Source organism: Siniperca chuatsi, linkage group LG5 (genome assembly GCF_020085105.1).
Source record: "Siniperca chuatsi isolate FFG_IHB_CAS linkage group LG5, ASM2008510v1, whole genome shotgun sequence".
NCBI classification, from domain to species: Eukaryota; Metazoa; Chordata; class Actinopteri; order Centrarchiformes; family Sinipercidae; genus Siniperca; species Siniperca chuatsi.
The window spans coordinates 3401204-3416069 of record NC_058046.1 but is presented as its reverse complement, the minus strand read 5'-3'; the positions used below and the strand labels follow the sequence as shown (position 1 = coordinate 3416069).

The following is a 14866-nucleotide window of genomic DNA, read 5'->3' as shown; positions in this document are numbered from 1 at the left end:
CTGCAATTCGTAAGGGGGAAAAGAAAAGGTTTTGGATGTGTTGGTGGAGGCTGAAAGTGGGTGTGTGCGCTGCTTTTAAATCGTGCTAAGACATGCTAACTCACTAAAGGCAACCGGCAAAATCTCTCCCCCGAGGCAGGAGAAAACAAACACACTCACAGGCACATTCAGGTAGGAGAGCTAACCTTTTATCCTCACCTTACGGTTGAGGGAGAGGTGAGGTTCATATTTGGCAGGGAGCTGTCGTCACCCATGGGGCCCCTGGGGCTCTGCAGCACTTGAAGAAGATGGAAAAAGCTTTTTTGTGCTGCTTCCTGGGTTTGTTTCGTTTGCTCTTTATTTAGTTTTGTTTTTCTTGCTGTGTTCATACTGGATGGTATTCAGAGGCATGATGGGCAGAGTGGAAGTGTTTCCCAAGTAGATTTCATCCCCCTGTCTGCCTGTAAGCCTCTTGGTTTGTAACAATGTTTTTGTTTTTGTGTCAAGCAGCCACAACACAGACTGTTGTACTCCTGTTAACCTGGACCCATGGACAAAAATTATGGTGCATTGAAGTATAGTCGTCATGGTTTCAAATGCCATTTTGTTTTGTACTTTACACTTTACACTTTATCAACAAAAAAATCCAAAATAGAAATGGCTCAGTAGTGATTGACAGCAAAGGGCATTGCAGAAGGTCCACAGCAAGGAGAGATTAGTAGTGCCAAACTGTCACCAAAGCAAAGTAAAAAGTCTCAGAAACTTACAGATGCCACTTTAAGATGAACATGTAGGCTACAAAAAGTACTATATGCTTTATGTGTGTGAGACCACCTCTGTAGAAATGCCATTAGCAGATACTGGACTCTTAGAAGTTTTTTTTCAAAAGAAGCAGACACTCCTGTCAGAAGGGGGAAAGGCTATCTGCAGCTCAGATCTTTCATTCCTGGGGCTATTACAATCTGAGGCGCCCACTGGCTGGGGATCTGATGGGGATTTCAATGAACACTTCTTTTTTTTCCAGCCTTTAGTTATACAGGGAGGTTTGCATAAGCACAAATGGTCTTTTTCTCCATGCCATCCCACTTTGCAGTCAACCTGTTTTGCATTAGGCCTTTTGCATTAGGGCCAATGTACAATGTAGTTTGCTTGCACCAGCTCCGGCTGGTAGAAACTGTATAGTATATGTGCACTCATATTAATTTACACATACCTGAGTTTATTCCTGTCTCCCTACATAAAATATGTTGTGTTTCTGATAATGAGAAAAAAAGCAAAAATGCACTCAGTGTGCACACATCCACATCCATTCTGCACATGTTGGCTGTGGTTTGAACACGGTGAGTGGTTTCTTTCAAAGCAAGTCTACAAACCTTGACATTTTCTGAAAACATGTAAGACTTTCTGTACAACTACCGAAAAGACCTATATTTTCAAAGAAGACGCAAGGTGAATATATGGGAATCTTTCTTTGCAACACTAGCGCAAACAACAAGAACACTGAGAGTTACATCAGTATTTGGGATGCTCTTTGATGTAGAGTGAAAGGAGCAATCACCTGAGACTGCGTATGTCTCTTTGTGACATGTTTGTGGCTGCATTTTGGAGTGAATAAGTTCAAAGATTGAAAAACAGCATAGTGAGTTAATGTTTGTTTTCAAAAATGTCTGTAAATTGAATGGACTTGGAGACAATGGCGATGCAGCCGTACACACAAAAGACAAGATCAGCGTCTAATCTTGGAGAACCATGTGACTGTTCCAAAAATGTGTTTTCTGATCTGCCACCTTAATAATTAATGTTTTGTTAAATTTACACAACTAAAACCACTTGGTTAGGGAAGGGCTGTTGTAATGGTTAAAAGAAACCAACACTGACTGTTAGAAGGAAAGGGGAGGAAAACGATGGTCTCCACTTTCAAAGACAGACACTTTGTTCACCCAACCACAACCACCTCACTAGGTAGCTTTTCAGCATGGAAATCAACTACTGTGGAGTTTTATTGTAAGAAAAACTAGCAGAAACTGGTGGACAAAAATGGCCGACCAACTGTCAGTCAAAACACAGTCAACGAGGTTGAGTTATGTGCATAAATTACTGTTCTTTCCTTATCAGCTGCTTCTGCTAATATTGTCTGAGAAAGTTGAGCTAATCAAGTGATGGTGTAATTGAGCAGTCCCCCCAAAAAGGCCCGAATGCTGCAGCTCCACTCAATCACCATCTGTAAACAGCACTCGGGGCGGACTCAAATTTAAGAAAGCAGTCACGTATGCCAATAAAGTGGGTTTAGTCACTACAGAGACTTTGAAAAATATAACTGTTTGCAATGGTAGCTAAACACTGACGAGGATATGGCAAAAAAACAGTTTCCTCAGTTGTTTAGGTATTGCACTACTTTATACTACTACTTTATATTCATTGCACTGCTGTTCTGCCCAGTCCAATTCATTATTGTACATATCCATCAGTATACTTCTGTTTATAGTAATGCCATCTGTATATAATCTCCATAGTACCACTTGTAAAATATTTTCATAATATAACCAAAGCTAATTTTTAAAACAAGACATTTTGCTTGGTCTGTGCTTAGTCACAGATATGGATGATTTTGTTTTTCCTAATAAAAGAGAAATGAAACATTTTACATGTAATTACATCATTACTTAAATTTGTTACACACGTTTTCAGTTCTGCCAACTGTTTATCAACCCTCTGTCACTTTGTCCCCTTGTATCTATGTAGTCTCTGTGCATTGCTCACTCATACACACACACAGACACACACACACACACACACACACACACACACACACACACACACACACACACACAGAGCAGAGAGCAGAGCAGGCACAGCTGTCACACTAACCCATCAACAAATCTCAGAGAGAGCCTTAAATCCCTTGTTCCTCATTATTTTCCATATTTGTGCCAAAATCAGAGGTCAGCTCGACACCAATCACGGCTGTTAGGCTGTCATCAGCCAATCACAGCGCTGGCATCACTCCGTGGGGATAGATCCTCAAAACATTGAGGAATGAAGATTAGCTGGGATGATGCAGCAAAATGAGAAACAGCTACACTCTAAAAAAATGAGCCATCAGATTTACCAGATTACCTGTGGCTGTGTGTCACTTGTCATCCACAGTAAAGGATGAAGCTGATAACGTGATATGGGCATAAGGACTACGTACCACGTTCTCACGTGACATGAGAGTGACTGTGGTGGCAGATCTGCACCTCTAAGATGGTTTGCCAAGCGCCGCAGAAGAAGAGAGTGACAAGAAACATGGAGGGGGAGAGTGAAATTATAAGAGCAGGACGCATTCCAACCAACCCAAGATGAGGGAAAATAACTTGTTACGAAAAAGGGGCGCGACTTCTGTCATGTGAACATGGTAAAGCTTCCATTTTGAAAGAATGTTTGTTTTACTGTTTTGAGTCTTTTGTTTTTAACTCAAGTGTTGTTTCATGTGAGGCAATTGTTTTTGTTTGTATGGAAGAAGAAAATAAATCAAATGTGATGAGGTACGGTATGGTATTTTAAACCATTTCTTAATTGAATTTACAGAACAATTACTGTACCGTGATGTAAAATTACATATACTGGGATAGAAGATTTTGGCCATATCGCCCACCCCTACCCAATAGTATACAGTATAAACTGAAAATTCATCACTACGTGTCTTAACTGTTCATGTGTGCAGCAGCAATCCATCTCAAACTGGAAGGAAGCTGGTTTGTGTCTTTTCTCTCTGAGGCAAACTTTCTTAAGAAGTATCAGCATTTTAACCTCAGAGTACAGACCAAGACAGTCTACTGTTTCACGGTAAACTAAATTTGGAAACAAATGTGCCATGGCTGACTATTCTTCTCTGTGACCTGTAATGTTACTGAATTGACCTGCACAATGGAAAGAGCCGTCTTTATTAGATACCGTTTCTCTATTTGTCACAAATTTTCTGCTGCGTGAATGCATTTATGATGCAATGATTTATTATGATTAAGTCTTTTTTTGAACGATGTATGCCAATATCATTAAAAGTACCTGATTAAATAAAGGAGAGTTAAAGACAGTTACCTGCATTGACACGGCTTGAATTTGAATGGTTTCTGGTTGAGAAAACAGCTGGGGGTCAGCGACACGCAAGGTGAACTCACCAGTCCTACAGAAAGAAAGAAAGAAAAAAAAGAAAAAGACAGAGGAAATTTTTAAATCACTTAAAAGCAGATCATTTTAAAAACAGCCTTGAATTAAAGAGGTTAAAGTTCTCTCTCTCTACTTCCTAGACTCACTTTGAATGAACATGACCTAGAAACAGCATTTAGTTAGCCCTGGAGGTTTCTGGGAAAATGAGTACTGTGAGGCGAACCTAGTGTGGAGTCATTAGACCTAATCACCTCAGTGATATCTAGGGGACTGGAGGACAGTAACCTTACACACATGCACATACACACAGCAGCCCACCTGCTTACACACACTCTTCATCACCAATATCTCCTCTCACCGTGCTGTCTCAGCATCATCAAAGACAAGGCTTATTACCCACAACTCCCTGGGGCTGGGACTGGGACACGGCCATCTGCAGCTGAAGACCAAATGACTAAGCAGGTTGTTGCTTTAGTGACAGCTGAAAGGGAACTGTGGCTACAAACTGAACCATATGAAGTGTTAAAGGTACAACAGTAGCATTTCAAAGTCAAAATTCCACTTTCGTTTCTTTTGAGAAACTGAAATCATTTTTGTGAACAAAGACTGCTAAAGCTAGTGCTCCTCAAAATTAGAATTATATTTCCCATAAATCCTGTTGCTTCCTGTTCATTCAATATCAACATTTCCCACAAATGCTGGGATATCATATTGTACTGAATATTGTATATTGTACTGTTTATGTAGTGTGGAGAAAGACATTCACCTTTCAACACATCCCTCTCACAGCTACCATAAACGCTTACTTTTTAAAATAATATTTAACTATGGTAACAAGCTTTCCCCAACCTTTATTAAATGGTCAGTTATCTAACCTCATAAATACCACAACATACTGTAGTTGTCATGTGCAGATAGATGCAGTTTGGTGAGTGGGTTGTGAAAACAGCACCCTCTTACTGTAAAGCAATCTCTTTTTGTGTTCTAAAGCAATAAGCAAAGCTTACTAATACACTTTATGTTGGTATTTCTTTTCATTTGTCACCCATCTGCTGTGGTGGAAGAAGTACTCAGACCTTTTACTTAAGTAAAAGTAGCAATATCATAGTGTAGCAATACTCTGTAAAAGTCATACATTCAAGATTTTACTTTACTAAAAGTACAAAAGTATTAGCATCAAATTGACTTTTTTTAAGTACCAAAAGTACATTTATTATTATTCATTATGCAGAATATCCCATTTCAGAATCATGTATACTATATTATTGGACTATAATTATTGATGCATTCATGTGTCACATCACTTTAATGTTGCAGTTGCAGTTGCTGGTAAAGGTGGAGCTAATTTTAATTACTTTACATACTGCGGGGTAGCTTGTGGATCAATAAATACATATCTTATTTTAACCTATAATAATACATGATGCAGTTGAAATTTAGCCAGCTGGCTAACACTGGCACAGTTAGAGAAATGTTTATTAATGTGCGCGGTCCTTATAAATAAACAAATGAAATGAAATTATATTTTGCATTATTAATCTAAATCGTAAACTGGACAGTCTGGGAAAACACTTTAATACAGGAAGGTGACTAATTAAAGGAAACCATGAATAAATATGTTTAGAAACAACAAAAGCAGTTGCTTTCATACAGGGAGCAAGGGAACCACTGAATGGTTTGATGGCTATGAAAAGGATGTGAATCATTTGCTACGCCCCTCAGTGTCCCCACGTCTCAATCAAATCGAACACCTACAGGGAGATAACGACGTGTCATGGCCCCTTTATGACACGGATCTACTGAAGCACGCTCAACCAGCATTTGACCCGTTCAAAATTATGTTACAAGATTCTCGAATAAAGTTTCAGTTTCACGTCTCTCCTTCTGTCACCCCTCCTCTCTCGCTTGCCCACAACTGTGCACTTTCTGTTTGTTGTATTTTCTCTCTCTCTCTCTCTTATAAATAAATAAATGAAATGAAATTATATTTTGTATTATTAATCTAAAACTGCAAAGTAAGAAGTAAATAAAGTTATCAGAAAAATATAGTGGAGTAAAAAGTACGATATTTGCCTCTGAATTATAGTGTAGTAGAAGTATCAAGTAGGAGAAAATGAAAGTACCTCAAAATTGCACTTAAGTACAGTACTTCAGTAAATGTACTTAGTTACTTTCCACCACTGCACATCTGTATATTTACTATCTGCTAAAGCCAGAGTCTCCTGTACAGCTTGCCTGAACACTTGAGCAATGCAGTGTCTCGGTGAAAAATTTGGTAAGCTTACTATTCGTCTTTAAAATTAATTCTTCACATAACACATTCTTACAATGCCTTTCAACAATGATAAAACTCTTTTTGAATTACAATTGCTGGCAGCAAAAGTGAGATTTGTCACAGCTTTACAGCATTTGTTATGGTAAGAATAATTGTGGCCCATTAAAGATGTATGTGACAGCTTATTAAAGTAACATAAGGAATATATTTCTTGGGGAAAAATGCCATAGTACTTCTAAATCTCATTTTATGCGCAGGTTATAAATGTGACTGGTATATTTGTTGGATTCATTATAGATAAAAGATGGATTCTTTTTAATGCAGCCTTGAGACAAAAGTGGAACAGCTTTTGATCTGTGTGCTTGTATGTGTGTATAAATACTTCTCAACGGTAAAGTAAGCCACTTAAGACATACAATTCAATTTGTGTCTGTGTCTTGACACCTGATATGTTCTACTGAGGCAGTAATGAATGAAAACACCTTCTTTTGAAAAAGTTAAATGAATTTAGTTCATCTTTCACAGCACACCACATGTCACGATCATTATTTGCTGTCTCTTTTATCCACAGTGACTTGTAGTGTGTGAGTTGGTAGAGGATTGTTTTTTGCTCAACAGCATTTGGAAACGTTTTTCTCTGTTGGACACATCGAGTCTTAAGGGAATCAAACCTGAGAGTGTTTGTAACTCTGTCTGTGGCCATCATCCCCTACTCCAAATAATTTGAAAAATATTGCTGTAATGTGCAGATATAATCCTATTTGGGGCTTTACGTTTTGCTGTCTCCATTAATCTAATGGCTCAAAACTGGGCAGTGGACCATATTTTGCTAATTCACTGGCATGCCGCCATTTTAGGCCAGACCAACTGAGTCAGGATTGACTAATGTGTTAAATATGTCGATTCCGACTGACTGAACAGACATTGGATTCAAACCCAGCCACAGAGTTGTGGCAGGAAAAGGCCACAGCAGAACAGCTGTAGTGAGGAAAGCTGGCTCCAGGCTGAGCTCTAAAGAGGCTGCATGTATTCCTTCTATACATATTAGCAGCCTCTTTGATCCGTGGCACTGGCATTCACTCTGGGTAACCACACTGTCAAATACAGCAAAAAATGCAGAACAAATGCATATGCAAATTTGGCCACATTAACTAAGAAGTGTAAATGTAGAATGCATCTCCAATCCATGTGTAGGTTAATGGAAATGAACTTTCTAACCAGGAAGCTGCATAAATCAAACAGACGGCAGGCAGCTCGGACAGTAACAAGAGCAGCAAAAAATGAAATGTCAGGACTCATGGATGGAGAGGAGGGAGACAAGGTGTTTAATGTCAGCTTTAAAAAGGTTATATATTAAAATAGACGTGGCACATGTTAAAACTGACACATTGGCAACAAAAGGAGAAATACATATGAATACCAGATGCATTTTAAGTGTTGGGTGTAAACTGGACAGTCTGGGAAAATCTAGCCTTGTGTTGCTTTACACTGTTATACAGGAAGGTGACTAATTAAAGGAAACCATGAATAAATATGTTTAGAAACAACAAAAGCAGTTGCTTTCATACAGGGAGCAAGGGAACCACTGAATGGTTTGATGGCTATGAAAAGGATGTGAATCATTTGCTACGCCCCTCAGTGTCACCATGTCTCAATCAAATCGAACACCTACAGGGAGATAACGACGTGTCATGGCCCCTTTATGACACGGATCTACTGAAGCACGCTCAACCAGCATTTGACCCGTTCAAAATTATGTTACAAGATTCTCGAATAAAGTTTCAGTTTCACGTCTCTCCTTCTGTCACCCCTCCTCTCTCGCTTGCCCACAACTGCACACTTTCTGTTTGTTGTATTTTTTCTCTCTCTTTAAGTGATTTGCTCTATTTTTGTGCCGGCACAGGGCGCGGAGCGCAGGTAACTGGTATTTTCCTAGGGTGCACTGACGGTATTTCCTCGTATGTGCAGGTTTGGTATCTTAGTGACTTGCCGTGCGCCACAGTGGGAGGAGAGGTGCGGTAGACGATGCGATGATGCCAATCCAGTGGCATACTGCAACCTTGGTGCCAAGAATGAGCGTGTCTCTCACGGCCTGCCGCCCGCCTGCTAAAAGCAGCTCAGCGCACTTGTGTTCCATAATAATTTGGTCACTTTATTTGGTGAAGGCACACCAATATAAACCTCTTTGAAATGGCACAAACCATTTTATTTATGTTTTGGTTGTTTCCCACTTTTATTCTACGAGATTGTGATTAATGAGTGATTATACCAGTTTTGTAATCAACAACAGTACTATACTACTACAACTACACTGATGGCCTTAACTCTGGTGACTCTGGTGGTCTCCTGTACTCTGGTGACTCTGGTGGTCTCCTGTACTCTGGTGACTCTCTTTACAGCCTACTGAAGGTAGGCAGGTATCTGTTCGGGTTAAATTCTATGCTGGTGTTTCCAGAAACAAAAGACTGTTATTTTCAAAATCCCAATTTATTTGTGGCTCACCACCAGGATCACGTTTATGTAGCAATAGGAGAGATTAAGCAGGTTATTCCGTTCCAGGATTGTCAGCAATTATTTTTACATGTAAAACAGTCAAATCTAACTGAATAAAAAAAATATTTCAGAAATAAAACAAAACAGAATGTGCAAAAAAAATGGATCCCATTTGAAAGTCTGCCTTTTTTATGCCACCAATGGTGGTATTGAACTGCAGATGGTTATTGTATGGATCACTGTCATGAAAAATAAAATCATGCATGGAAAGCATGATGACCATAGGATCTTTAACATGTTCAACAGCAATAAGCTTCCTCTGAGGGAAAACTCCCCACATCCACAGCCACACCCTTTATGCGACATTAAAAATTTCTTGTGGCCGCATTATTTTCCAGTTTATTTCCTACACAAACTGGTCTTTCTGCCTGTTGCATTACAGATTTTTCCTGTCACTGTTGAATGTCAGTGCAAAATGGCAACTCTGAAAGGAAGCCCTCACGCTTTGATTCGGAGGAACTGACAGCAATAACTGACATTTATCATTGAGGTTTCAGATAGCTGTTGTTCTGCTTTTAAATTTCATTAAAACTGCTGGAAGTATCTGGATTTGTCACCAGGCTGTCCGGTTATCAAGGACCCAGAAACTCATCTCACTAACAGCTCGTTTTTTCACAGTTTTTGAGCGCTTCTGGCTGGATTTTTCTTGCTTATTATCCATCATCCACCTCCCTAAATCTAACAAACCTCATCATACCCACTTACCTGGCTTTGTCTTTTTGGTGTCTGAACCGGACCCTGCCACTTCTCAGCTCTGCCCAGGTGAAGGTGTCCTTCCTGGTCAGTTCTCGACCTGACTTCCCTCGGTCTCCCTTCCCTTCTCCTTCCTCCCCTCTGAACAGGACCAGCCGCCCATTACTCGGGCCCTGACCGAGCTGGAAGATCAGCCGCTCAGATGGACTATCAGGGTCCTTCACCTGCAGCAGGGAGGGGGGCAGCAGGACAAAACCGCCGAGGGGAACCAGCAGGGAACCGTTGACCTGGAGGGCAGGGGGGTGGGTGTTCACTGAGAGAAGGAGGGAGGACAGAAAGAGAAAGAAAAACTGAAATTAATGATCTTTGGTGCTATTATCAAAGCTAAACTGAACTTGAAAACCCTACTGTAGGTGAAAAAAAACATTTTCCATCTCTGAGGTGAAAATAACACTTTAAGGATTGCTGTGGGGAGAGAAGGCTGGTACACATAGTCATAAACAAGATTAAAGCAAAAAGTATTATTATTATCAGAATGACCATTACAACCTAAAAACAAAGAGGAAATATATTTTTTTTTAAAGTTGGAAACTAAGAAGGAAAATAAATACTGAACAGCATATTTCCAAAAGCTCACTTCAAGTGCAAAAGTACACTTGCAAACTAATAACTTTGGGATTTGATTTCCAATTAAACAGCAGAGGTGATTAAAATAAAACATTTAAGTGTATTAAGAGACGAAATATTTACTGAAAAAAAGTTATAAAATTGGAAAAAAGGGAAAATAAAATTGAAAATTGTCATAACTAATTTGTAATAATAATTTAATGAAAACTCAAAAAAAAAAACTTCCATAACACAGTGAAAAACATAGAGTCTATAATTACTCTCGTGCTTTCACATGCATTTTAATGCATGTGAAAGCCTTAAATGTATCTAATTAAAATTTTAGCTGGATCAGACTGAGTGGGTGTAGGGGATGAGAGGAGGTTATGAAATTAGTTGGCTTTAATAGGAACTGACTTTTGTTAGGGAACTTTTTAAAGATCAGCTCTTTCAAGAGGCCACACTGTAATCTCATTATATCTCCTCTAATGATGCCAATAGGCACTCTAAAATCTCAAACTTTTGGCCATGTAATTAAACTCTAAAATGAGAATAAGTCTATAATTTAAAGCAATAGTTTCTCAACTTTTGAAAATGAAAAAAACCCAAAAACCTAAGCAATTTATTCTCAGGCTACTTCACTTGATTAACTCGTGGCTTAGTTGAAGCCTAGAGGCTAAAAAATGTTCATTATTTCACAAGAAGAAAGCATTTATCACAAGGGGCACATGATAATATATTTCTCTATTAGAATAATACTTAGTCATATTTCATAAATCATCACAACCACAGTCTGCTCCTGAAGGCCTTGGGCCTCTCTGCCTGCAGGTTGACAGCCACAGTTTGAACATAAAAGCCCAAAAATTAAAGAACAAGACTCCTCTAATGACCTGACTCTGCAGACAATGCTCTTTTCAGTGTTATTCAGGAAAACCAATTAGTATATTACAAATGAGAAAATCCCAATGGCAGGCAGTTAATGTTAGCAGTTTGTTCTTCCAAATTTCTGACGGCTGAAAAGAAAGCAGAACCTGAATTTAATCACGCTCGTTGAAAGAGAAGACACAGCAGAAATACACTTTTACTACTGTCACTATAGTGGACATGGCAAAAATTGCATTTTTGACATGTAAGTCTTTTGGAAATTGTCTTCAGTTCTGAGTTTGATGTCTGCTTTTAAAGCTCACTCATGATATTTTTTATTTTAACAATGAATCAAAGACTTTTATGTAACGTTAAAGAGTTACTTGCAGTAACGCACCCACAGAGGACAGAGTGTTTAAGCTTAAGGAGTTTGTGGAGACGAAAAGGAGAGTGAATACTGGACTTACATTCATCAGATGTCCAGAAACACAACTCTGCTAATGTTTTGCTCTGTATCTGTTGAATGTGTAAGTAGGCAACTGTCACACACATAAATTATTCTAGGCCTCTATGTTTGTCAGCTTGTTATTTTGCCCCCACGTGGCCAACAAAACCCACTTGGTGCAGCTTTAAAGGGCTGATATGTAACTTAGGACCTTTATTAGCCAGTGGAATTACCACAATATCAAAAAACTCAAATCAAAGTTGTTGCCATTAACACCAAGAAATGTTATCAATTACTTATAGATAGGTCCCTCGTGTTCCTTTAAGTTATTCTTCAGTATTTCCTAATTCTAACACTCCATTCTAAAAAGCTGCAAATGGTTTTATCACAGACAGGGAATGGAGTAAAATATGGAATACAGCTCTACCCCAAGAGTTGCCTTTTATGTGTGATTGACAGGTCATCAATTAGCTTGTCAGACTTGAGAGAACAGTAACGACCTGACCTCTCGGCATTCGGCTAAATTTGTTACAATATAAACTCCTTCTCTGGACGCAGGGGGACCCAGACACATCTGCCAGAGCAAATAAAACATGAGCTCGCAGTTTCGTCTGGTTCCCAGGCTCCACAAAAGCTGTAGTTGTTCCATTGTTGGCACTGTGTGGTGACCTTTTCTGGATACACTGTGAATAAGCCACATTACTTGCTGTCAAATTAATTACACAGCAAGAACAGCACCTATCTGTATTTTACTATATGAGCTGTAGCTTTGGATGGACAACATTTAACAACTCACACAGCATCAGGCTGTGGGGTGTTTCTGTTAGCTTCACCACTGTGCGCCTTGGTTAACCAGCCTGTTGCCTAGCAACCAGCCATGTGGATTTGTTTTTCTGTGACGTCTTGAGATCATTTGCATTATTTATGTGGCTTTCTTGATTTCATTTGCATATAATTTAAATGCCCTCACCATTGTGCTATGTGGACTTGTCGGATAAGACAGACTATAAGGTGTATATTAACATTTATTTGATGTTTCATGCAACTTCACACACTTGTGCTAAGTACAAAACATGTACAGCATTTTGCTTTATAAAAACTAATCTCTAAACCAAGCTTTGTTGAGCTTGAATAGAACTTATCTTTTACTAAAAACATGCCTACTGCACGTGACCTGTCACTGGCACAAACCTGTAACACAGCAAAATAAAGAGCTTGAAGCTGACTAATTAGTGCAGAGATCCAACAGAGACATCTAATGAGGAGTATTATACATAAATATCAAAGTGCTGAATACTGGAGGAATGTGTAAGGTTGTGCCTGGAGGTGGGACGGCTGAGAGCGATCAGAAACTCTATTACAAGTGTTAGCTCCTTAAGTGAGGGCAGGCAGAAATGTCAGTATTGACCGAATAACTATTGAGTTAAAGCAATTCATCAACAGCTCTTAACTCTATCGACCCTCTATTGGTAATTGTGGTCATTTTGTGCTATGGGACAATAACCATTTTTCCCTTTAAACAGAAAATAGACAGACATCATGATATTACCGTGGCAGGTCCTGGTCTTCTGGTCAGCGTAGTATCCATGTCCACAGTCGGGTGTGCAGTATCCTTCCATGAGGTAGGTTTGGTCACGACAAGCTTTGCAGAGTCCGACCGCGTCACACAGCACACAGTCGGATGAGCAAGCTAAAGAAGATGTAGATTAGGCAAGAGTGTTTTCATTAATTATTTTTCTTTGTGCTGGTGATTTTTTTCTGCTGGTATTTTGCTAAACCACACAATGAATTTTTCATACTTCAGTTTGTCAATTTCTACATCTAGAAATGATTTAATTCTTAACATGTTGGACACAATGTTTCTATAACTTCCATTTCATCAAAAGACACTTTAAGGCTTCCTTGCTTTAAGCTAAACTGATATACTGACCTTGCACAGAGACCCTCTTTTGATATCATGTCTTTGACTCCTTAAATACATAAAAACATGAGAGGATTGTATTCAACAAAGGCTTAACTCTTACGTTTGCAGACTTGGGAGGAGGCGTCCAGGAAGTAGTTTCTGCCACATTCTAGCACACACTGACCCTGCAGGGTGGCGTAAGGAGGCTGGCATTGCTGGCACTCTCCGGGACCCCGACACTCCACACAGTGATCATCACAGCCTGGCAGAGAGACACACACACTGAGAGCATTAAACTCAAGGATAAAACCAAAATGACAAGCTGTTGTGGCTTCAAAGGGAAGGACTTGAGACGTACAAAGCTTTTTGAAATATTTTCATTCTAATAGGACTCAAAATGCACATTTACTTCATTCCTAGTTTTTTGTGGATTGTGTTTAGATTATAATGATGAAGATTTGGCATTTAGGAGAATATCGTGCTTATGTTAAATATATTACTATTGTATTATTATGATTCTATTAGTATATGGTAGTTCACATAAGATTAAATGAGAGCTGTAAAGGACTCTAAAGTTCCTCAGAAGAAGATTTGACCTGAACAGTTAAAAAGACAACCATACAATAAAGATTCATGGAAACACCATCAGACCATTTAGATTTGTAAAAGGAACCCTTTGAGTCCTCTACTGTTTATTAACTGTTTTAATAAGAAATAGATGATAAAAAATCTCTGAAAGCAACTTCAAGTGGTCAGTAATGCACAAAAATAATAGAAAAACAGCACAAAAGAAGGATATATATGTGCAGCTAGCGCTATTGTAGCTGCACGTATTTATTCTTCTTTACTGTGATGTGGGTCAGCTTATCTACATTTTGGTGGACTGACCGAGGCATTTGTCTCCATCCTGATAAGAGCCAGGGGAGCACCCCTGGGTGCACACTCCATCCTGCAACACATATCCCTCCATGCACAGCAGGCAGTCTGTCCGCAGAGGGCCTTTACAGGCGTTACAGCTCCAGTCACACTCTGGAAACAGGATGGGGCAGCAGAGGAGGAGGAGGTGTGTGTGTGTGTGTGTGTGTGTGTGTGTGTGTGTGTGTGTGTGTAGGGACATTGGGATTAGAAGTGAGGGGATTTTGAAGGCGAGAGCAAAAGGTGAGAGCAGAACAGAAGAGAGGAAGGGGGAGAGAGAAAAAGAGATTAATAAACTCTTTCAGCAGGGAATTTATTTTAGACCCATTTGTGTTTTTTTTCTTTCTCTCTTATCACCTGAACATCTGTTGTGTTTGTGTTGTGGTCCATTACTATTGACAAGAAAATTATACACAATTAGGACAAATAAAACTCTCTGTGTTTGTGTGAGCTTCTAAAATTTGAGCTTTTAAACCAGAGAGAG

The 14866-nt window shown here is 39.2% G+C and overlaps 1 protein-coding gene across 2 annotated transcripts in view; it reads right to left on the bottom strand.

Annotated features, from left to right (window-relative positions):
* The window catches only part of fras1 (Fraser extracellular matrix complex subunit 1), a 252323-nt gene that overhangs the window by 78205 nt on the left and 159252 nt on the right, over nucleotides 1-14866 (bottom strand). For both annotated transcript variants that reach the window (XM_044195242.1, XM_044195243.1), the window contains exons 23-27: nucleotides 14356-14496; nucleotides 13589-13729; nucleotides 13114-13254; nucleotides 9662-9962; nucleotides 4060-4144 (exon numbers count right to left, since the gene is read on the bottom strand). In XM_044195242.1, coding sequence (XP_044051177.1) covers nucleotides 4060-4144; nucleotides 9662-9962; nucleotides 13114-13254; nucleotides 13589-13729; nucleotides 14356-14496 — 809 coding nt within the window. The remainder of the gene's footprint in view (nucleotides 1-4059; nucleotides 4145-9661; nucleotides 9963-13113; nucleotides 13255-13588; nucleotides 13730-14355; nucleotides 14497-14866) is intronic.